Below are 25,550 nucleotides of genomic sequence, written 5' to 3'. Positions count from 1 at the left end.
GGGGGAGGGAGGGATGCTGGGCCACACTCAGCAGGGGGAGGTGCAGAAGACAGGCAGATAGCCACCCACTCGCTGTGATTACAATTTTTAATCGTGATTGATGATTACTTTTTGCCCATGATTAACATGCAACCTTAAATATATATTATATATATATATATATATATATATATATATATATATATTCCCCTTGCATTGCTGCTTTTCTTCCTTTAACCTTGTGCATTTCTAAAATGGCCCTTGCTCTTGTACAAAGTACTGTTTATACTTATGTATCTTTGGCAGTTCTACTGAAGTCTTTTATAGCATTCTGGCCTAACTTTACACACACACACAGATATCCATTTTGCTACCTACAGGGTTACCCTCTATCGATTCTTACCTGTTATCCACAAACATCACTGCATAGTTGACAGCTGGCCCTGGTGGAATACCAGCCTCCTTAAAAAAGTGAATCCATTCAGATGTTGCTGAAACAAGGAGATGAATGTGAATACAATGAACTTGCCTGCAAATATCCTCTCATAAAGAATAAGGGCCAAGGCAAAGGCTGGAGAAGTGTCAGAAATCTAAGTTTTTGTTCTCAGACACATGTTATAGGCTTGTTGGCAGATGTCAAATTACAAGATGTTCAGCAGTATCTTACTAGTCCAGGACAGCACTGCAATATCGCTTGTCCTATTTGCTATCACCACTACTGCAGACAAGAAGCAAAGGCCAACCACAGCAATAAATGCCAGGAAAAAAGGCAGAGGAGTAACAGGCTAGCAATAACTGAAAACCGAGAGGTAAGCCACCAAGATGTCCCAGTAGTCCAGTTGATGATTAATTATGCATAATATGGACATGTAGCAAAACATGTTAATTTATTTTGATTTGTTCTCCGCCCCCCCCCCCCCCCCACCCCATTTTCTTTATGTGGTTCACCTCACATTGGTTTGTGTATATTATATTGTTCTTGTTTTTTTTATTATTCATGCAATAAAAAAACTTCAGTTATTGCTAGCCTGTTACTCATCTACCTTTTTTCTTGATATTTGCTAACACCTACAAGTAAAATAAAAGAGTATTATTAATCAAACATGATATAACTCCTCAATAAGTAATCCATATGCCAAAAATTTTCTGAAAAAAAATGTTAAATCACAGAAGTATATGTACATTTCGATAGTTTCCTTTTTTCTTTTTTTTTTAATTGGTGTGAATTTTCTGGACTGAAAATATAGGCATACTTGATGTATGCATGATGTACTGAGCCCAGGCAGCAACTTTTTCCTGAGGCTCAAAGGGTCTTCTCAATATCTCACCCCGTCTAGTTGCATAATTGCCCTCCTGACACCCAGTTTTCAATTGGATGTTCACTGGTGTTACGGGCCAATACATGCAATCAGCGAGTGGTGAAATGGTTCCAAAAGGATGGGGGGGGGGGGGGGGGGGGAGGGGGGTGGAAAAAAACAAAAAAGACAAGAGCAGAAGGCCGAATAACCTATGATGGCGGAGCTGAGTAGTTAGCATGGTGGTTTAAACGAGGAGCAAATCACACAGCCTTGGAAAGAAAATCTAACAAGCTGCCACAGCAACTACGCATAGTATCCCAAACTCTGACAGAATATACCTCAAGAAAGGGGGAGGTTGAAGAGAAGTTTCAAATAGCGAAAGAGGTGTCTCCCCAACCGAGGAAACTCACATCTGTGGTGACAAGTATCCACCTCCAAGAGGTGTACAGGATTGTCCCACAGTCCAGACTGAATCTCGCCTTGGCAGAGAGGGGCAAGGGATGCTTGATGTCCTGGGAAACAGGAGCCCGTTGGGATAACAGTGCTAACTACAGAGGCTGCATATACGTAGGCACCACCTACAACGTCACTGCCATGGACTCTATGATCTGCAGATAGTCCCACACCTTCGGGGCTGACAACTTACACGAAGCTTACATTCGGTCTGCTAAGAGAAGGACTATCCCCTGAGCAGCACTGAATCAGACCCCCAGGTACTTCAGGACCTGAGAGGGAACTAAGTGACTCGACTTGATTCATAACCCAATCCAGGACCTCCTGGAGGGAAATGACCTGTGAGGTGGCTAAGCTGTCCTCTGCTTCCGAGTTAGCTCGAATTAGCCAGTCATCCTGATAGGGATGAATCTGGATGCCCTGTCAATGCAGATGTGCAGCTACCATCACCATTACCTTGAAAAAAAATGTGTTGGGAGTCATAGCCAAGCCAAAACGTAGGTCCAAAACCAGAAGTGGTGCCCCAGCACACAAAAATGAAGATACCTCTTGTGATTGGCTACAATGGGAATGTATAGACAAGCCTCCGAGTTCTAGGTATATCAAGAACTCACCTAGATAAACCAAGGTGATCATAGACAGCAGGGTTTCCATGCAAAAATGCTTAACCCGTAGACAAGCATTCTTTCCTTTTAGATCTGGATTGAGCCAAAAGCAGCAGACCTTGTTTGGGACCACAAAATAAATGGAAGAACATCCCAGACCCTGATCCGCAGGTGAAATTGGTTCCACAACCCCCAGCTCATGTAAATGCTGCAAAGCAAGAGCGACAGCCTACCGCTTTAGGGCCAAGCCACATGGGGAAACCACAGTGTGGGCAAGTTCCGAGAAGTAAATATTCTCGACCACCTCCAGAACCCACTGATCCAAGGTGATGTGGACCCACTTGTGGCAGAAAAGAGACAGTCTGCCCTTCCACCTGAACCACTGAGGGGCCCCTACACATCCTCATTAGGCAGGTCTGGCTGCAACGGTTCCACCTGAGGAACCTGGAACACCAGCTCTTTTGGGGACACGAAAGAAACCTGGCTTAAAGAATCTCTCTAAACTGGAAGCCTGGGAAAGGCCCATTCCGCTAATGACAGAGGAATGCTGCGCACCTTTTTGCCTCAGTTCAACTATATCCTTCACCAACTTCTCCAGGCCCTCTCCAAAATAGCAAATGTACCCCTAAAGGGAAGCTAAGAAAGTTTCTTAGAGGGTGCATCTATGACCCAGTGGCAGAACCACAAGTCATCGCTGACCCACCTCAGATGTAGCCACTGAACAGAAAGAATGGGGGACCAGATCTCAGAAAATATCTGCCATGAATGTAGTCCCATTATCTAGATGAGATATCTCAGGGGGACTCCAGTAGCTATTGCAGCCACCACAGATAGCAGGCCTAACACTGGACGCACCCACAAAAAAGGCTAGGTGGAACTGCTGTTCCACCCATTTCTTGTGAAGCTCCTGGAGAGCCAAGCTCCTTTGAAGCAGAACCACAGTCACCCTGGTAACTGCTGTGACCAGTGCAATCATCTTATGGTATGACTAATACCTCTCCACCTCTACAGGTGCCAAGGCATAGAGACGATCAAGGGCTACAAACCCCACTAAGGGCCTCATCAGGGTTTCCCACTCCGCCAGCATCATGTGTGGGAGGGCTTTATGAAACGGAAAATGTTTTGGGGGCTCCGCAAAGCCCTCCAATAAAGGATCCTCATCAGAGGGATTTGTAGCTAAGTCTTAAGCACCCCCAGGGTCTCTGTGGTCAGTAAGACAAGAGAGTTTCTCCGATGGAATTGAATCACATAGGATTTGCTCCTCTTCCAAGTCCGGAACCACCTGGGAGATAGGGGTCCCCTAGTTCCCCCCCCCCCCCCCCCCCCCAGCATTGCATGGTCGCCTGGATGGGGCCTTCAGGGGCCAGCTTCCACCTGCAGGGCTTGCTTAAACCATTTGGATTAAGCTCTGGAGCCAGAAAAAGCTACCCCCCCCCCTCCCCGCAGGCAGGCCCAGGGGTGAATGGAAGAGAAATGCCTCCTACCCCTCTAGGCCACGATAGGGGCAGAAAGCTCTCCTGCTGCTCTGAAGCAGAAACAGCAGCATCAAAATTAAAAAAAAAAAATTAAAAAGGCAACATGTCTGCAGTTCCCACCAAAGTTGTCAGGGCCACAGGTCTCAAGGTTCCAGTACAGGGAAGGAAAAAAAATTAAAAATCAGCTCTGGTGGCTTCCCCGATTCCCCCTCCCCCCCCCCCCCCCCCCCCCCCCCCCCCCCCCCCCCCCAAGGTGAGGGGCAAATACAGCCAGCAGCTGTATTAAGCTACCGGCTCTTGCAAACGGAGCACCACTTGCTGGCAAGCATGCCCGGCCATGTTGCTGGTGAATGTAGGCCTGCCTCCTCATAGGCTGACTTTAGCCTACGGCTCTAGCGCTTTTTTTTTATTTTTTTAACTCAATTCCAATAAAGGGAATAAAGCTAAAACTAGGCAGATCAAAGATTTTATTTTTTTAACCTTCAAGCCTGGGAGCTCAGGGGAGCTCAGGGGAGCTCAGGGGATACCCCACCCCCCCCCCCCCCCCACCCCCCCCCCCCCCCCCCCACGATGTATGGGATACGAGGGACGGGAACCTGCACCTCTCCTGCAGGGCCAAGCCAAATGCCTTGTCCAGTGGATGCTAAACAGCATAATTGGAGACAGCAGATCACAGCTCCATGCTCAACCAGGTCTAATCCGGAAATCAGGTAACCTGGTAGCAACCACTAGGCTCAACCTTGCTGTGGAGCCACAGCCAAAGCAAGCAGCTAGGTAAAGGGACCAGGAACACCAGTCAGCAAAACCTACCATCTGATAGAGAAAATACTATGTCTTTCCACCAAGTACCAGCAGGTTATATCCATGAAGTCACTAGTAAAGATCAGTTTTTCTCATCTACCTCCATCTGCTGGTAAGAAGGGATACATCCACTTGTGCAAACGGTGCAGATGATTAGGAATTGGTATAATTGCTTCAGAAAACAACCATTACTTTTTGTGAAAAAATAAAATCAGTGCTCAGTATAATACCAAAGGAAAATTATCTTTGGTATTATACTGCACATACTGCAATGCAAATACAATTTTGCAAATACTGCACAAACTGCACGTAGCTCACACATTCCTTTCATTTTTAATTCAACTCTTTTGGGGGAAAGGAAACTCAATGCCTAGTGACAATAGGGTTATTGCATTTGGCCTGTGGAATGGATCCACTCTGCAGCCTTCTTTTCCCTAAAGCATTAAATGAAAACACTTTGAATATCTTGACCCTAGGTAAAAACATTTTAACTCTCTGATTTTTGTTCCCATCTATAAAGGTTGATGTATATCACTATGCAGGCATACAATACAAAATATGTACAAATATAGTAGCAAACTGTAATGAAACGCCTAGCCACCCACCCTGGGTTACCCCATGGCCACTTAGAGGGACTAATCCCAGCATAGCTCAGGTCCTCCTGCACCTGCCGCTTGTGCTCTACACTAGCACCCTCCTCCCACAGACTGGGTCACAACCGCCTCTGTGCGAGTCTCCCTCTCTCAAATTATTCCCAGTGATTTCTAGGTTACTGGAGCCACACTCCCAGTGGTCCCCCAGTTCCCAGAAAGCACTCACAGGCACAACACAAACCACCAGGATTCTTTTTATCAGTCCAGACAAAGAGGCAATAAACTAAATATTGTTTATTGTCTTAAAAATTGAACAATGAACATAAAATGTGCAATCAGCAAACAATAAGAGGTAACTGAAATATGTATCAATTATAACACTAACCAAACATTTGTTTTACTTTCAAAAAAAGTACCTGGGAGATCAGGACATATAACTGTTCACAGACCCTCAGCAAAGAGATCCTGCTCTCTTTTCTTCCTGGCTAAGACTGGAGCAAAAGCCAGTACTACTGGGTAATTTCAAACTCCAGGCCAATCAGAGCCCAGAACAACGTTATTCAAAAAAAAAAAAAAAAAGCTGGTTACATCACTACAGGCATTTCCTTTATCAGTTTTAACTAAAGGGAAAGGTCAGTTCTTTGTAACAGCTTAAAATATAACATGCACCACCTGCTGTCCAAACTAGAGACATGCACTTCAAGAATTCAATGAAGTCAATTCTACAGGCTTAAAACACACTGTTCTGTCACACAAACTATAGAAAGACTGAGTAACTCCATAAATTTAAATTCAAGCGTGATTTATTCCTGTCCATTGATATGCTTATATCTAAATCTAATCCTGGAGAAGGTCTGCCTATAATTAGACCTACATTCTGTTCTGGGTAATGATGCTTGAAGAATTCTGACCTCACATTCCACACATCATGTGCAGCTGTTAGCACATGCTGCATTCTACCAGCACAGCATGAACGCAAAGGATTGTTATTTTTTATTTTAATGTCCCTTTCACCAAAATTCAGAAGTTGTAAGGAAAGCCATTCAAACTCACCTAGGGTAACAGATGCCATAGCTGGCAGGCGCTCCTAAAATTCAGTCACACAGAGCTTGAGTGCTTGAGTGATGTTATCTTTGTGAGAAGTCTGTGAAGAAAGTCCATGTTGAGTCAGATCCTATTTTACCTATTTGAATACTACTATAATTTCTCAACTTATGGTTATATATCGCCCTTTGATTAAATACAGCAGAGCAGTTCACAGTCTGAAAACATCACACCAGAAATAGGAATAGCAGGTGTTCTCTGAAGACATCAGAACATGTATTCTCACATATGGGTGACATCATCTGACACAGCCCCAGCACAGACGCTGCCTAGTGTCCAAGAGAAAATTTCAAACCCTTTGCAGCACCATACCATGCATGCTCGAGTGCCTTCCCACCCAATATAATCATGCAGGACCAGCAGTACAGTAATAAAAAACAGATAGAATGCAACTCCTAGGGGACAGGGAGAGGATGTGAATACATGTTCTGCTGTCCTTGGATAACATCTGCTAAAGGTGAGTAACTCAGAACAAAATAACAACATAAGTACATAAGTAATGCCATACTGGGAAAAGACCAAGGGTCCACTGAGCCCAGCATACTATCCACGACAGCGGCCAATCCAGGCCAAGGGCACCTGGCAAGCTTCCCAAATACTGGGTCAGACCAATGGTCCATCCAGCCCAGTATCCTGCTTCCAACAGTGGCCAGTCCAGGTCACAAGTACCTATCAGAAACCCAATTAGTAGCAATATTTCATGCTACCAAATCCTGGGGCAAACAGTGGCTTCCCCTATGACCATCTCAATATGGACTTTTTCTCCAGGAGTGGAGGAGTATCCCAGTGGTTAGTGCAGCAGACTTAGATCCTGGGGAACTGGGTTCAATTCCCACTGTAGGGAAAGGGAAATGGGACTTGATATACCGCCTTTCTGAGGTTTTTGCAACTACATTCAAAGCGGTTTACATATATTCAGATACTCATTTTGTACCAGGGGCAATGGAGGGTTAAGTGACTTGCCCAGAGTCACAAGGTGCTGCAGTGGGAATCAAACTCAATTCCCCAGGGTCAAAGTCCACTGCACTAACCACTAGGCTACTAGCTCCTTGTGACTCTGGGCAAGTCACTTAACCCTCCACTGCCCCAGGTACAAATAAGTACCTGTATATACTATGTAAACTGCTTTGAATGTAGTTGGAAAAACCACAGAAAGGTGGTATATCAAGTCCTTATCCCTTTCCAAAACTTTTTTAAACCCAGATACACTAACCGCTGTTACCACATCCTCTGGCAACGAGTTCCAGAGCTTAACTATTCTTTGAGTGAAAAAAATATCCCCCCCCCCCTCCAAGTTGTCTTTTTCCAAGCTGAAAAGCACTAACCTCTTTAGCTTTTCCTCACATGGGGGCAGTTCCATCCCCTTTATCATTTTGGTCGCTCTTCGATCCTTTTTTAATTCCGTTGTATCTTTTTTTGTGATACAGCAATCAGTATTCAAGGTGAGATCGCACCATGGAGAGTTTGAGAGGCATTATAATATTTTTATTTTGCATCCCTTTCCTAATAATTCCCAACACCCTATTTGCTTTTTTTGGCCGCCACCACACACTGGGCAGAAGATTTCAGCGTCTTTGTCTACGACACAGATCTTTTTCTTGAGTGCCAACTCCTACGGTGGACCCTAGCATCTAGTAACTATGATTCAGATTATTCTTCCCAATGTGCATCACTTTGCATTTGTCCACATTAAATTTCATCTGTCATTTGGATGCCCAGTCATCCAGTTTCCTAAGGTCTTCCTTCAATTCTTGACAATCCGCATGCGTTTTGACAACTTTGAATATTTTTGTGTCATCTGTAAATTAAATCACCTAACTCATTGTTCTGATTTCCAGATCATTTATAAATATGTTAAAACAGCACTGGTCCCAGTACAGAACCCTGCAGCACTCCACTATTCACCCTCCTCCATTGAGAAAAATGGCTGTTTAATCCTGCCCTCTGTTTTCTGTCAAATAACAAATTCCCCTAATCCAAAGAAGAACACTGCCTCCTATGCCATTACTTTAAAAACATTTTTTAAGAGTCTCTCATGAGGAACTTTGCTTTCTCCAAGGACAAGCAGGACTTTGTTTCTCACGTATGGGAATCCCTAGCTACCAGGCTCACCAAAAACCACCACCAAGGGTCAATAGGGACTCACCAATCATAAACCAACATCAACCTAAAAAAAAATAACATATACCTGTGACAGTGAAGTCTGAAAAAAAAAAAAGAAGAAAAATAGGCCTACAAGTGTGTTCAATTCTAGACCCCAAACAAACTTTGCAGAACCATCTGACTGATCACATCGGGAATCTAGCTCTAAGAAATAGTGAGATGTGAAGGTATGGAGCGAAGACCCATGGCAGCTTTGCAAATGTCCTCGATGGAGGTTGAGCTAATATGATCTACAGGTGCAGCTATGGCTCTAACATGACCCTATGGAGTCTGCCCAGCCTGGGAATAAGCAAAGAAGATGCAATCTGCTAGCCAATTACATCAAGGTGCTTTTACCGATTGCTTCACCTATCCTCTTTGGGTCAAAAGAAAAAAATAAAAGCAGGAGTGGGCCATCTATGGTTTTAGTCCGCTCCAAATAGAAGGCTAAGGCTTGCTTGCAGTCCAAAGTATACAGTGTGCTTTCATCAGGATGGATATGTGGTTTGGGGAAAACCTTTGGTAGAACAATTTAAGGTGGGAATCCATCACCACCTTTGGAACTTAGAATGTATGCCAAAAAAAAAAAAAAAAAAAACTATTATGATTGAACTTTGTGTAAGGTGGATCAACTACTAGGGCCTAAATTTCCGGTGGCGAGCATCAAGCAGGTCAAAATATGCTTTCATTAGATGGTTGAGGATGACACGGAGGTCCCATGACATAGGGGGAGGTGTGATTTGGGGGGGGGGGGGTTGTAAGAAGTAAACCTCTCATGAATCAAACAACTAGATGCTGTACATAAATGGGCTTACCTTCCACACAGTGATAAGCGCCAATGCACCAGAGGTGAACCCTTACGAAGTTATTTTTGAGACCAGACTCAAAAAGGTGTAGAAGGTATTCAAGCAGTTTTCGTGTAGGGCATTATACAGGGTCTTGTTCTCACACCAGATGGCAAACCTCTTCCACTGAAAATTATATGACCTCTTTGTGGAATCTTTTCAGAAAGCAAGCGTGACTCTGGAGACTCCCTCATGCAGCTAATATGCCAACTCTATGCTCTCAGAATCCAAGCTGTGAGGGCTGGGATGCAAGAGAGATCCCTTGCTCCAAGAGATGAGTCAGAAAGCAGTCTGGCCCTATGGCAAGACAGTTAGTGAATACTCAGGGAGCAGATGTGAGGCCAAAACGCAGAATGTGATACTGGTAATCGCATTTCCCTACTTGAAATCAAAGATACTTTCTGTTACATGGGAAATATCAGAAAGTAGGTGCAAGAATTCTTTAAAGTCCAGAGAACATAGCCAATTGTTTGCCTGAACCACAGCAAGTGGGGTGCCCAGAGAAAACATCCTGAAATTTTCTCTGACCAGATATTTGTTCAGGGCCCTTACGTCTAGGATGAGACAAAATTCCCTTGACTTCTTGGGCACCAAGAAGTACTTGGAATAGAATCCCCTTCCTTCTTTCCCTGGTGGTACAGGCTCAATCGTGTGGGCATGTAGAAGGGAAGAGTTCTTCTGCAAACACAGCCCAGTACTGCAAGCTGAAATTTGATGTTTATTGTGGACAACTTGGAGGAATATGACACCAATTTAAGGCGCAACACCCTTGGACTATTTGCAGAACCCATTGGTCAGAGGTAACAAGGGGGCCATCTCACCTTGAGGTATATTTTTAGTGCAGATGTAATGTATAACGACAGTGGCAGAGCATTCTAAAACACAGGGCAAGAAAGAAAAAAAACTCAACAGCATGTCGTGTGTATAGTAGTCATGGCTTATAATGAAAACTAACTAAACGTGCTAGATAATGTGGTTTGTCATTATGAAGAACCTTATGTATTCATGTAAGAGTCTTGTAATGAACATGAAATTTATAGGGAGTCTACTAGAAGTGTTTTGAACAGATAGTGGAGGAGTAGACTAGTTGTTAGTGTAATGGACTCTGATCCTGGGGAACTGGGTTTGATTCCCACTGCAGCTCCTTGTGACTCTGGGCAAGTCACTTAACCTTCCACTGTCCCAGGTACAAATAAGTACCTGCATATACTATGTAAACCACTTTGAATGTAGTTGCAAAAACCACAGAAAGGCGGTATATCAAGTCCCATTCCCTTTAGATACGAGTTAATTTTAATATTACGGAGGTACATGGTTGCAGTGTACTCGGTTATACTTGATATACAGTTTGTTGAAAAAACATCTAGGCAGTTTACAATGAAAAACTGCAATTTAAAAATACCAAGACAAAAACAGGTAGCACAGAATTTAGCAGCTCCTTAATAGCAAGCATCCCCAGATTTCATCATATTACTCCCGTTTTAACTGACCTGCACTGGTTACCTATTAAAATGTGGATTCATTTTAAGATCTTAACATTAGTTTTTAACATTTTGAAGAACGAAGCTCCTTCTGCTCTGACATCTACCTTGAAGATTTACCAACCAGTTAGGACACTGAGATCCTCAGATACATTTCTACTTGAGGTAACTAGGCTTTCACTCTTTTAATCTACTTGGGTTAAGGAACTCCACATTCCAAGTAGTCGGCCCTAGTCTGTGGAATGCACTACCTTTTAAGCTTAGGAAAATAGATTCTTATTTGGCATTTAGGAAACAACTATAAGCACATTTATTCCAGAAGTCATTTAAAATGTAATAGAGTAAAGCAGGAACTCAGGAAACAATTGAAAAAAACGAAACAGGTCTCTCAACTTAGTGTTTAAGGTTGTCTTATGTTTGTAAGTTATATAATGTATCTTTTGTTGACTTACATAAGCACATAAGTATTGCCATATTGGGACAGACCAAAGGTCCATCAAACCCAGCATCCTATTTCCAACAGTGGCCAATCCAGGTCACAAATACCTGGCAAGATCCCAAAGAAGTACTAAACATTTTACACGGCTTATCCCAGAAATAGTGGATTTTCCCCAAGTCCAATTTAATGGTCTATGGACTTTTCCTTTAGGAAGCCGTCCAAACCTTTTTGAAACTCCGCTAACTGCCTTTACCACATTCTCCTGCAACGAACTCCAGAGTTTAATTACGCATTGAGTGAAGAAACATTTTCTCCGATTTGTTTTAAATTTACTACTTTGTAGCTTCATTGTATGCCCCCTAGTCCTAGTATTTTTGGAAAGCATAAACAGATGCTTCACCTCTACTGGTTCAACTCCACTCATTATTTTATAGACCTCTATCATATCTCCCCTCAGCCGCCTTTTCTCCAAGCTGAAGAGCCCTAGCCGCTTTAGCCTTTCCTCATAGGGAAGTCGTCCTACTCCCTTTATCATTTTCGTCGCCCTTCTCTGCACCTTTTCTAAATCCACTGTCTCTTTTGAGATGTGGCGACCAGACTTGAACACTTAGGTGCTCATTTTCAAAGTACATAAACTTACAAAGTTATAGGGGCTCATTTTCAAAGCACTTAAACACACAAAGTACCACAGTAACCTATGGAACTTTGTAAGTCTAAGTGATTTGAAAATGAGCCCCTATGTAATTTTGTAAGTCTATGTGCTTTGAAAATACTCCTCCTACTAACTTATGTAACTTTGTAAGTTTGTGTGCTTTGAAAATTACTCCTGCTGGAATTCTGCGTGACTGCAGAGTGCGGAATTCGACATTTTTGTGCAGAATCTGCACTCTGAGGGATCGTGGCTGGCTGGTTCCCCCGCCACCCATGGGCCTATCCGAGCACACCCTGGTGGTCTAGTGGCCTTTTCGCAGGCAGGAAAAGAACCCCGCTCTTTCATGCCCGCTGCTGCCACTCTCTGGCTGAGACTGCTGGCTTCTTCAAAATGTCCACCGAGACTTCAAGTGTAATCTCATAAGACTGCCGCAGGAAGTCTCAGCAGCCATTTGGAAAACGCGGAGGCACTGGCCCAGAGCAGCAGCAAGGAAAGAGTGGGTTTCTTTCCTGCCCTGACGAGATACTCCCAATACAGCTCCTCCTCATACCTCACAGTTGAGTGCAGGGGAAGCTGAAAAAAATACAGACGGTGTGTGGATGAAGGGAGGGAGGGAGGGAACTGTAAAAAAAAAAAAAGTGGATACTATGTGTGAGTGCAGGGAGGAAGAGCGGGGGCTGTAAAAATTTTTTTTTAAAAAAGATGGATGCTGTGGGTGCTGGGAAAAAATATTGATGTATCTGTGTACAGGAAGGGGGGCTGTGATATTGGTTAAATTATGCATTCCAGCGTTTGCTGTTATGTACACATGCTATTTGCAATTTGTACCTTATCGCAAATTCAATTAAAAAAAAAAAAAGGACTTTAAAAAAATGGACAAACTTACAGAACTTTGCAAATTAAGGGCCCTGTTTACAAAAGCGCACTAGAGTTCTAGCGTGCACTAAAAATTTAGCACACACTAAAAATGCTAACGCGCTTTTGTAAACAGGGCCCTTTGCGCACAGAAATTTGCAGAATTTGCAAAATCTTCCCCCCCCCCCCTCCCCGTTTACAAAGTCATGCTAGCAGGTGCCGGTGCGGTAATGCCGACACATCTGGCATTGCAGCATGGCTTTGTAAAAAAAGGATTTGGGGGGGGAGGTATGCGCAGAATTTTGATCTGACACAGATTTCCAGCAGGAGTACAAAATGAGCCTCTTAATTATGCATGTTTATTACTGCAATCTGCTTTGAACTTTGGAATATGCAAAATAGAAATGTTTTTATATAAAACAATAAATAAAAATAAAACCTACTTAACAGCTCATAACACACACTGAATGTGTAAACATAATCAGATACCTAGTTGTTAACCAATGTGTTCTTACCTCTTCTCAGCATTCCAGTTACTTTATAAATCCAGCTATTTTTGCTAATGAGGCATCTTGGTGAAAACTGCATAGAAAACCAGAACACAGGTTTAAATAATTTGCATTCTCAAAAAGTCACTTTGCCATGCATCACTGGTAATTTCGAGTTCTAAAAAATTTTTTTTTGTAGATGTAAAAACATTAATGCTCTTAAATTTTTCAACTTCAGCAGAAAAGGCCGCTGCTCTCAGCCTAAGTCAATACTAGTACAGCTGACAGTCATATTACTTTTTAATAGCAAAAAAAATACATTCTACAAAGAAAAGCCTGCCCTTTACTTCTCATTAACTACTGTTTTTTTCATTGGAAGTCGGTTAAAGTTGTGTACCGCTTTGATTGTAACCACAGAAAGGAAGTATATCAAATCCCATTCCCTTTCCCTTGTTGAAAATGTTAGTCCACTTGAATACACAAAAATAAAGATTAATATAAAGATACATTTAAAAAGTAATTTAATTAGATCAGCTTAAAACATTTATTCACTAGCTTTTAGAAACAAAACAAACCACTCTCCTCTTCAGATCAAAAGAGTAATCATAAAAGGAGAAAGGTTGAGAAGCTAGGAGAGTTGATGGGTGATCAGAAGATGGGCTGCATTTTAGCAGTTTTGCTATCAAATAGGATAAACCGAACTGCAGGAAATCTGTGGCCTTGCATTTAAGGGCAAAGTTTGGTTAATATCTCTCAAACCAAAGCAGAAATCTCAGTCTTCCATCTTACAAATCTTCAAATTCCAAAGTAACTACTGATGTCCTCAGAGGTTTCCAATGCCTATGTGGAATGTTGATAATGTGGTGTAATGAGCTGAGAAGTTAGAAGCACTGCATAAGGCGAAGCAGAACTATCTATAAGCTTACATTTGCTTCCAAATGAGAAATTTTTACTGTTCTCTCTTACACAAACTTGATTTTAATAGTAACCTTATTTCACCAAGATTTGTTGGTGTTCAAATCAGGACACCAGTCTGACAACATCTTACCTATAAATATTGGTTGTTGGCAGGGCCGTGCAAACCCGGTAAGTGGGGTAAGCACGGCAGGGGGGCGCCTGCCTTCAAGGGCGCCGCACCGCACTGTCCAGACCAATTGTATTTAAAAAAATGTACCACGTCGGCGCCTATGGGCATGCGCTGCTGCAGCCTTCCCGCGCGCAGCGCTCGTTCTTTGGCAAGCCCAGCTCTTCCCACACGCTGGAGCCCTGTGTACGTGACACGTCTGTCCGATTTATTTGGACCGCCGCCCGGTTTTGCCGTTCCGTCCATGGACCCGACTGTGGACCACATTGGAGTGCTGAGAGCAGTGAGAGAGCCGCTGTTTGGATCCTCTGGGGAGGGGAGGTCAGCTGTCTGCGATGCAGCGGGTGAGTCACACCATTTTTTTAAGGTATTGAGAGGAAGGTACCAGGGCTTCCACACACATTTCTGAAAGAAACTAATCTCCTCTGCTTGAAGGTTTGGAGGTGGCCAGGCCTGCTTGTCGGCAAATAGATGATAGTTTCCTTTTCTCTTTCCTCATACATCTTATTTCTAAAAACATCTTGATTATTTTCAGTCAAATTATTTTCTCCTGCCTGCTAAAGTTTTTGAATGTTATCAAAATGATTTCTGAAGGCCCACGGTTCCTAGAACAATTCACAGAAAATTTCTGTGAATTGTTCTAGGAACAGTGGGCCTTCATAGAAAAATGGAGTAGCAACCGGTAGTTGAGTTTACCAAAATTAGCTCTCCTGCCTGCTAAAGTTTTTGGATGTTATTAAAATAATGTAACTAACAATATAGAGATCAGAAAAGACTTCAGTTCTTTTGTGTATCTTTTTTAAATCTGCCCCTGCTTTAAAATTAACTATAAAACAAACTCAGTCAAATTATTTTCTCCTGCATGCTAAAGTTTTTGGATGTTATTAAAATAATGTGAATAAGACACAAGGTCACAAGAGTCAGGGCCCTGTGCAGTTGATGACATTAGAAGGCACTCAGTTATATGCAGCGATTAGGTGGGGGCACAGTGGAAGGTGTCCTGCCAGACATTACGCAACGCATTTTATTATACTAGGTTTTACCATTACAGGTATGAAATACAGAAACTTGCTGTGCTGTGCTTATGGCATGCTTGTGACCTGGGGGTTGGGGGGTGGGGAGAAAATGAAAAATAGAAAGAAGACACCTGCTTAGATGTTGATCAGCTGAGAAATTGTTCTGTTTGGTGAAATGTGTAATCTGTTACCATCAATAAAAATGATTTAAACATAAAATAATGTAACTAACAATATAGAGATCAGAAAGACTTCAGTTCTTTTGTGTATTTTTTAAAATCTGTCCCTGCTTTAAAATTACTAATTTCGTGAACATGAAAGCACGAAAAGCTAACACTCCATTTTTCAGCTCCTATTTCCTTTGCATCTTGTGCCACATGGGGAGGGGGGCGCCAACCAATAGTCTGCAGGGGGGAACCAGAGACCCTTGGCACGGCCCTGGTTGTTGGAAACCTTCAAACAAACAATACTCAGTATTACTACTGCATCACTGACTCAAACATTTCACATTTAAATACCAAGAAAGTGCAATAATTAAAAGTTAAGGCTTCAGTTAGGTAGGTACATCTGCATCACTTGCCATGTGCTAGTTAGTGGTATTGTGGTATATAAATATTTTAATTTAATAAATTACAACTATCCACATTTCTATGTTACAGTAAAAATACACAAAAGATACGTAAAACGTTACATAAAGCATATAGTTTTAGCAGTATATTATTCAAATTGTTCCTCAAGCTACAACTCTCAATCTCAAATGCCTCAGACCACTGTACCTTTAGAAAACAGTTCAACATTCTGATTTCATCTGACAATTTGTTCCATTCAAAAGATCCAGGCATGGAAAAAGACTTAACTGTCTCTGCCAATCAATATGACATAGCACTAGGTAACTGCAGAAGCCTAGCACTTTTAAAACACAGAGTTCTGTTATGCAGATACAGCATATAAGAGGGCATTTTTCTGGAGAGACTACTTTGAAAATCATAACAATTTAAATTTATTGGTAACCAATACAATGAAGAAAGAAGTGAGAAGGTGGGACCGATTCACCTTTTTGCCATCTTGAACAATATATCTAATCCCTTGACCCAGATACTTGAAGTTGGGAGAGAAATTAAAAGGGTGGTTGTTTGTTTGTTTTTTGACTCGGTTGCACAGGAAAGTAACTATTTCAGGTCTTTTTAAAGCTATTCAAAATTTAGGGGGCGAAGAGAATTTGCAACAGTGAAGGCTAGATGGGAGTTGGCTCTGGGGAAATTACTCAGAGTGGAATGTAGCTTTCTCTATCAAAAGAATACCCAGCTGATCCAAAGCATGAAGCTAAGGGAGTGATTGTTTTGTGTCATCCACAGAGCATGCTTCATACAGGCACAAATTGTTCCAGGCAGGGAGGAGCACCACGCCCCTCTGTATCATGTACTAGAGGAGAAAAGTTTCAACATGCAGTGTGGGACTGTACGTTTATTTATTTGTTGCATTTATATCCCACATTTTCCCACCTATTTGCAGGCTCAATGTGGCTTACAATGTTCCGTCATGGCATTCGCCATACCAGAGTAAAAGATACAATTGGTATTACATAAAGAACATGGATGACATAATAGAATTAAGCAATCAGGTATAGAGAGATAACATTCAGAATATCAGGTAAATGGTGATGCGCTGCAGTTCCTATTATGGTTCGTTGTGGTATGCCTTGTTATTATACATATTTGGTCTGAGATAAAAGGCTACTCAGGTATAGTGCTAAAGCAGAGTCCAAATGCCTGTGGAACTCAACTTGCTTGATCCAACTGCTGGATCGGAGATGGTGGAGAAAACAAAAATCGTTAATCTGAAAATTAATAGTGGTGGGGGAATTATATAATGTGCTCTTGGCTGAACCCTAAACCTCCGTCTTTTTAGACATGGAGAGCTTGTGTTCATAACCTGGCCCACTGGGAAGCAAGGGGGGTAGGTACTTCTGGGGAAAAAAAGAGAAAAAGGATTATCTTTCTGTTTGGGATCTATATATGCAGTCCATAATCACCAACTGCAAGAAGCTTGATATTTACATAAGTAATGCCACACTGGGAAAAGACCAAGGTCCATCGAGCCCAGCATCCTGTCCACGACACCAGCCAATCCACGCCAAGGGCACCTGGCGAGCTTCCCAAACGTACAAACATTCTATACATGTTATTCCTGGAATTGTGGATTTTTCCCAAATCCATTTAGTAGTGGTTTATGGAGTTGTCCTTTAGGAAACCGTCTAACCCTTTTAAACTCTGCTAACCACCTTCACCACATTCTCCGGCAACGAATTCCAGAGTTTAATTATGCGTTGGGTGAAGAAAAGGTTTCTCTGATTTGTTTTAAATTTACTACACTGTAGTTTCATCGCATGCCCCCTAGTCCTAGTATTTTTGGAAAGCGTGAACAGATGCTTCACATCCACCTGGTTCCACTGCACTCATTATTTTATACTAGTAAAAAAGGCCCGTTTCTGACACAAATGAAACGGGCGCTAGCAAGGTTTTCCTCGGAGTGTGTATGTTTGGGAGAGTGTATGTGAGAGTGACTGTTTGAGAGTCAGAGCGAAAGTGTGAGTGTGTGAGAGAGTGAGTATGGGTGTGAGTGTGTTTGTGAGAGAGTGTGTGTGTGAGAATGAGAGTGTGTGCAAGTGTGTATGTGAGACAGTGTGAGAGAGAGTGTGTGTGTGTGGGCGAGAGAGAGAGTGTGTGTGAGACACAGATTCTCTGTGAGAGTGAGTGTATGAGACCAAGCGAGTGTGTGAGTGACTGTGTGGCACACAGAGAATGAATGTGATACAGTGTGAGAGAGTGAGAGTCAGAGAGACATTGTATATGAGAGAGAGAGAGTGTGAGCCCTGCCCTCCCAATCCATGCCCATCTGTGCCCTGCCCCCTCCATTCATCCTTTTCCAGCAATTCCCCTCTCTCCCTGAGCCCTGCCCTGCAATCCATATGCATCCATGCCCATCTGTCCCCTCCATTCATCCCTATCCAGCAATTCCCCTCTCCCTGAGTCCTGCCCTTCCAATCCATGCCCATCCATGCTCCTTTGTCACCTGGCCCCTCCATTCATCCCTATCCAGCAATTCCCCTCTCTCCCTGAGCCCTGCCCTCCCAATCCATGGCCATCCATGCTCCTCTGTCCTCTGCCGCCTCCATTCATCCTTTTCCAGCAAGTTCCCTCTCTCCCTTCCATGACCCCCCCTTGCATCCATGCTCCTCTCTCTCCCATGTCCCAGCCTGGGCCGCCCTCTTCTCCCACCCCCCCTTCGCATCCATGCTGTCGTTTCTCCCCTGCCCTCCCGCTCCCATTGTTGTACTTTACTGGCCACCCTCTTCTCTCCCCCCAACATGCGTGTTTTTTTTTTCTTCTTTTTAAATTTACCTGCGTGGCGGTTCCGGCAGCGAAGCGTCAGGGAAGGAGGCGGTGCTCCCGACGTCTAGGTTTCCCTTCGCTGTGTTCCGCCTTCTTTTGACGTCATCCTTGACGTCAGAAGAAGGCGGAACACAGCGAAGGGAAGGCTAGACGTCGGGAGCGCCGCCTCCTTCCCTGACGCTTCGCTGCCGAGCGATGCGATTGGTTGAGTGTCATTGCTCCGCCCTCGACGTCATCACGTTTGACGCGTGGGCGGGGCAGACACAAAGCGATCTCACCCCCTTCACTTTTAGAATGTTGGCTAAGAGAGGCTTCATTAGAACGTTGGAGGTGCGTTTTATATAGAGAGATACCTCTATCATGTCTCCCCTGATTTTGGTGCTGGTGCTAGAGATGGAGGAAGAGCATGGTGGGGGAGGGGTGGGTACAGTTGGGTAAGTGATTCAAGTCAGCAGCTAGTATATTTACAGGTTCCTTGTCTTCTTTTTGGATTGCACTGTATATGTTATTTGGGATACAAATAAAATTATTTTGAAAATACAGTGAAGAAAGAATCTGATTCAATATGCCCAAACCGAAAGCAAATGAGTAGCAGATTTATGAATCAAGTGCAATGCATTAAACACAGATGAAGACAGGCCTAAAAAATAAAGAATTAGAATAAACCAAATGTACGGAGTAGCCTAATGGTTAGTACAGTGGGCTGAGAACCTGGGGAACTTGGTTCAATTCCTGCTGCAGCTCCTTCTGACCCTGGGCAAGTCCGTTAACACTCAAGTACAATAATGCAAATTTGAAGCCCATTAGGGACAATACCTGAAACTGCATTGCTTGTACCACAGGCAGTACAGTACACCCTACTTAAGTGCACATTGGATAAGCACACACTCTGTTTATCTGCAATGGAAAGTTACAATCCCAAATTTTCTCATTCAATGCTATGTCAGCTTACTACAGTTATGCACACCAGCCATAAGCGCATGCTCTGCTTAAGTCCAATGCTTTAAACAGCCTGTTTGACAACATCACTTCGTTTAGGTTCACTCTCTAAGGGAAATGGTGGGGAACCAGCACCCTCTCTGATTCATTCCCATCCCTGTGATGTGCAAATGCCATGTGATCCAGGCAGCTGCGCATCACAACGCTGTGAGCCAATGAGAGAGAGAGAGAGAAAGAGAGAGAGGAGAGACAGGACCACCCCTCCAACCTCATTGACTCCCAGCTTTGTAATGTACAACTGCCGCGCCATGCAGCTCTTGTACATCACGAGCTGGGAGTCAATGAGGTTGAGAGGGGCAGTCCTGTCTCTCTCCCCCTCACTGGCTTATGCGATGCTGTGGAGGTGAATGAGGGAGGGTGCTGGTTCCCTGCCCTTTCCTCCTTTCCTTCCTTGCCTATGCAATTGAGCAACTGCGGTACACAAATGGAAAGGAGACTAGGTGGGCTCAAAAGCTGAAAAAAATGTGAAACTAAATGGCACAGTCTTAAGCAGCTACAACAGGAATGGCACACAAACAGAAAGGTGACAAAACATTGTACAGAAAACTATTACAGATTTGTTTTCTCCTACTTGACGCTAATTGTGAATAACAAGTTTTTATTTTATGTTTTATTGATCTAAAAAAACTGTCTACCTTACGTTTAGCATGAAAGGAAAATTGTTGACTGTCCAATAACAGTAATGAATAAGTTGTGCTATACTGGCTCTGTGTGGTTAATGAAATAATGATTTGAATATGGTCAATTCTGTTATGTGCATGCTCCGATTACGTGGAAGTGAAGCTTCAGTCCGGAGGCCTTGCACTTAACAGTAATATGTTAAATTAGACCATACCTCTTACTCTGTTTATGATTATACCTTTTGCAACATAGTGTAAGCCACATTGAGCCTGCAAACAGGTGGGAAAATGTGGGGTACAAATGCAGCAAATAAATAAACAGGAGTGCATGGTATATCAAATCCATGCCCCTTTACCCTAATACCAAGAATTATTTTTAAACTGCCCACAAAGATGCAGCCAAAAATCAAGGTGGTTAGGGGGAAGAAAAAAGAAAAAAAAAAAAAAAAAAAAAAAAGACTTCATTGACAGGAGAGAAACTAACATTACTCTCAAACTTTTCATTTGGGTTCTCAACAGGATAAATGCTAAAGCCAAGTCAAGAGAGGCAGGCAGTACTAGCAGTGGAGTTCTACTACACACTAGAATTTCTGTTCTTACCAAATTATTCAAGCTATTATCATCTAATCCTTAATGCACTCCACTATTCGCCTTTCTTTCCTCTGAATTAGAGAGTTACACACGGACAGAAATTTCACCCATCCCCACAAGTAATCTCCTCCATCCCCACCCATCCCCTTGTACAAAAATAACCCAACTTAACAGTAGCCCATGTTGATCAACTTCCCCTCTCAATGTTTATGTTGATTTCAATGCTATCATCCATATCTATTTTTTTAGTGCTATTATAAATTGCTAAACTAGCTTAGAAACACAAGGAAAGGATAGGCAGGCTGGCCTGGCACTACACTTCCACAGGAGCCCTGCAGGACCTGTGTCAATCCCTGCGGGATACCTGCGGACCTGGAGGGGATCCCCGTAGGATTTCCGCTAACCCTGTTCCCTTGTTGCTCTCTACTCTGAATGAGTTCCATTTATCCTACTCTGTCATCTATCAGTCAACCAATCAATTTCTAATCCCCTTCAATACCTTGGGATACACCTCAGGGCTGCTCAATTTATTCATGAGCCTCATAAGAAAAAATATCAAAAGCTTTGCTGAAATCAGATATGTTCAAGTATAGCTCAGTCTTTGATAAAACCAAGATACCTCTGATTTTACAACCCACTGAACTGTAGCTTTCCTTCAACAGCATCTACATTACTTTCTCAACCACAGAGGTAAAGTTTACCAGCCTGCAGCTTTCCAGCTCTTCTGTTACCTTTTTCATGACGACGGACCACAGACACCCTTCTCCAATTCCAAAGATCTATTAAAAACACATCCTTCAGTGGACCCTCCAGAACTAAGCATCACACTGATTAAAGTGTTAGCACCCCTTCCAGGCAAAGCATTGAAACAATCCTCTAATCTTTAAGCCTTTCTCATGGCCAATTCTTCAACAACCAACCAGTGATAAATCAAAATAAAATTCCAATGGAAACTAGTACTCAACAATTACTTTTCCTTTTTTATTTCTCATTTTTGTTTAATTAGAGGACTGTTAAGACAATGATATGGTGAAATGTACTCATTCCTGGTAATTTCCTTTCCTTGAAATCCTACTATAACAGTCCAAATGACAGGATGTACAAAAGCAGTCCCTTAATGGGCAGGACTTCCACCTTGAATAACTGTCCTGCCAAAGGCAACATTGTCTCTTGCCAGTATATAAAATCTTGTAATCATTCATGAAAGAGTACAGCAGACTGTTGCTGGTCTACAGATATCCTCTGGTAAAAATCACCTAGCTTCCTCACACGAAGACACCTGTGCGCAAGCGGAGTGTACCTGTAGCTCTCGTGGGACCACTTTGCGCCAACATAAGTTGCCTCTATCATCAACTAAAGCCAGCATGCACTGGAAGCATTAAGAGGCCACGCTTCTCCTTTGCGCAGCTCCTGAAACAGCACAAATTGTCTACTGCATAGGCGCTGACTCCGTGGGTGCTCGAGCACCTCTAACATTTTTGCAACTCGTTACCCAACCAGAACACGTCGGAAGTTCCAGTTCCAACCCCAGCCTGACCTGCCTGCTCTCTTCTCCCACAACAGCTCTCCTTGCCTTCCTGCCGCCCAGCGTTTAAAACTCATTTTACCTCAATTCGCTGCGGCAGTGAAAGCAGCAGGCTCGCCTTCAGCCTTCCCTTTCCGCCCTCATTTCCTGTTTCCGTGAGGGCGGGCTGCTGAGAGAGAAGGGAAGGCTGAAGGCGAGCCCGCTGCTTTCACTGCCGCCGCGACTTGAGGTAAAATCGGTTTTAAACGCTAGGCGGCAGGAAGGCAAGGAGGGCTGCTGTGGGAGAAGAGGGCGGACAGGTCGGGCTGGGGTTGGAACTGGAATTGGGGGGGCTGAAAATGGGGGGGGGGGCAGATGGAGTTTGGGGCGAGTCACAGGACATGGATTGAAGGGGAGGGAGGAGAATTGCTGGATATGGGTGGATGGAGGGTAGGGTAGGGGAGAGAGGAGACTTTATGTACATGGATGGAGGGGAAGACAGGAAGGAGATGCACATGGATGGAGGGAAGAAATTCTGGACATGGAGGGAAGGGACGACAGAGGAAGAAGATGCACATAGGTGGAGGGGAGGGGAGAGAGGAGAAATGCTGGACATGGAGTGGAGGAAAGACAGAAAGCAGATGCACATGGAGGAGAGGGGAGAGGAGAAATGCTGGACATGGATGGAGGGGAGGGAAGACAAGAGGAGGAGATGCACGTGAATGGAGGGAAGAGAGGGGAAATGCTGGACATGGATGGAGGGGAGGGAAGACAAGAGGAGGAGATGCACGTGAATGGAGGGAAGAGAGGGGAAATGCTGGACATGGATGGAGGGGAGGGAAGTGATATGAACATGGATGGAGGGGCGGAGAGAGAGGAGAAATGCTGTACATAGATGGAGGAGGTAGAGGAAAAATGCTGGACATGGATGGAGGAAAGGGGAAGAGAGGAAGGAGATGCATATGGATGGAGGAAAGGGGAAGAGAGAAAAGGGGAAGAGAGGAAGGAGATGCATATGGATGGAGGGGAGGGAAGCAAGAGGAAGGAGATGCATACTGACTGACGGAGATGAGGGAAAAGGAAGATGGGAAAAACTTCACATGGATGAAGAAAATAGACGCTGGATGGAAAGGGGAGAGAGAGGGGGGTAGACGCTGGATGGAAAAGGGAGAGAGGGGGGGTAGACGCTGAATGGAAAGGGGAGAGAGAGTTAAGATCAAGGAAAGAAGAAATAAGAGACTTGGACCAACACAATTAGAAACAGTAAATGGCCAGACAACAAAGGTAGGAAAAATGAACTTTATTTTTAGTTTAGGATAAAGTAGTGTGGTAGCTGTGTTAATAAATACAGAAAATGGAAATAAGGTAATATCTTTATTGGACTAATTTTAATACATTTTTGACTAATGTTTGGAGACCAAACTCTCATGTCAGAACAGAATACCAAAACAGCAGTATACTATCCTGACCTGAGGAAAGAGGTTTTGGCCTCTGAAAGCTAATTGACAAATGTATTTAGTCCAATAAAATATCATCATATTTTTCCATTTTTTGTTTTATTTGTTAACCTATAGTTTAGTGATTGAAATGTGTCAGTTTTTGAAATTTGCATCTCTTTATATTTGCACAATACAGGGGGACTATTCAGAGAAGAAGTCCTGGTGCAGGTGGCAGGCAGCCTATGAGTGGCGCTGCCACTGCCCAGGCGAAGACTGCAGCAGACAGGATTTTAAGGTACCTGGGGGCGGGGGGTGGGACACCACCTGTAAAAAAGAACAAAATTTTCATAACCCCCAATCATTTTGAAAAGTTGGCTCCTATGGATACAGCATAGTGCCCAGCCGTTTTAATCTCCTAACTTTGGTTAGTTATTCAGTTAGTGGACTGAAAATCACTGCTAACCTGATGGCGCTCAGGTTGTCAGGCACTGTCCAGTTAAGTGAATATACAGGTCAGGTTAAATCACGTTGATTTAACTAGGCAGGAGCCTCTCCAGCACAAATAATTCCTATTAAATATTGGGTCCATAAAAAATAGGAGTATCAATTTACATGTATCGCTTTTTGTTTAAAATGTCACTAGACTTGCAAGTTGTGTTCTTGTATCAGAGAGTAAGCATATGGCATCAGGAAGACTTGCATGGTGGGATAATGGTTTTAAACACAGATTTCAAATGACCATGGAGAGGCTGAATGATTTACAGCAGCCTTACTCACCTTGTTAACTGTATGGATTATTGTAAAACTTGGTAATAAAATAAAGAAGCCAAAATATTGGCTTAAGGATTGATCTTGTAGAAAGCAAGATTGAAGATGGTGGAAATGGGGGGAGACTACCACTCTAACAGCTTTTCAGCCCGCTTGGGACAGATAAGAGCAGAGAGTTCTGCTAAAAATAGTTAAAAAAAAAAAAAAAAAAAACATGGCAGCAGGAAACATTGAAGTGCTGGTATCAGGTTGCATATGAGCATTTATTAAGGTTGACAAATGAACCCAGATTAGCTCAACAGGGGGAATCCATCCTGTCCTGGGTTTACCCCATTGCATGGAGAGACTCATAGGGGTCTTTTACTAAAGTTTTGCTCGAGTTATCTGCAGCAGCGCCCACAAGAATAAAATACTGCAGATTTCTAATTGTTTTCAGTTTAAAATTTGCGGTCTTGCCTGGGATCTTGCCAGGTTCTTGTGACCTGGATTGGCCACTGTTGGAAACAGGATATTGGGCTTGATGGACCTTTGGTCTGCCCCAGTATGGCAATACTTATGTATTTGAGAGAAAGATCCTTAAGGAAGGCTCGTTTCAATGGCTCAAAAGATGAACCCCTTCCCCCAAGACACTAGGGGACCAATCTGAAGTCCCATTGTGGAACAAAAAGAAAAGGGAAGTCAAAAGGTGCTTGACCCCTAGCAAAAGACATATCAAGGTGAGCTGCCATGGAGAAGCTTTGCACCTGCTCTTGAAAACATGACAAGGCCACACCACCTGGATCTTCAGAGAATTAAGGGCCAAATCCTGCTTCAAATCCCTCTCTAAAAAAAGGCCAGTGGACATAAGACACCAACAAGGACTATCTGCAGACCTTAAGGTAGAAATAACTGCGAAAAATCACCTTAATCATCAAAGAAGATATTAAA

General features: G+C 43.3%; 1 protein-coding gene across 1 annotated transcript in view; it reads right to left on the bottom strand.

Moving 5' to 3' along the window:
* C11H19orf47 (chromosome 11 C19orf47 homolog) overlaps positions 1-25,550 on the bottom strand; it is an 88,265-nt gene that overhangs the window by 51,035 nt on the left and 11,680 nt on the right. The window contains exons 2-4 of the mRNA XM_030220152.1: positions 13,238-13,304; positions 6,258-6,348; positions 383-470 (exon numbers count right to left, since the gene is read on the bottom strand). Coding sequence (XP_030076012.1) covers positions 383-470; positions 6,258-6,276 — 107 coding nt within the window. The 5' untranslated portion in view covers positions 6,277-6,348; positions 13,238-13,304. The remainder of the gene's footprint in view (positions 1-382; positions 471-6,257; positions 6,349-13,237; positions 13,305-25,550) is intronic.

Source organism: Microcaecilia unicolor, chromosome 11 (assembly GCF_901765095.1).
Source record: "Microcaecilia unicolor chromosome 11, aMicUni1.1, whole genome shotgun sequence".
NCBI classification, from domain to species: domain Eukaryota; kingdom Metazoa; phylum Chordata; class Amphibia; order Gymnophiona; family Siphonopidae; genus Microcaecilia; species Microcaecilia unicolor.
This window is presented reverse-complemented; position numbering and strand designations above follow the sequence as displayed.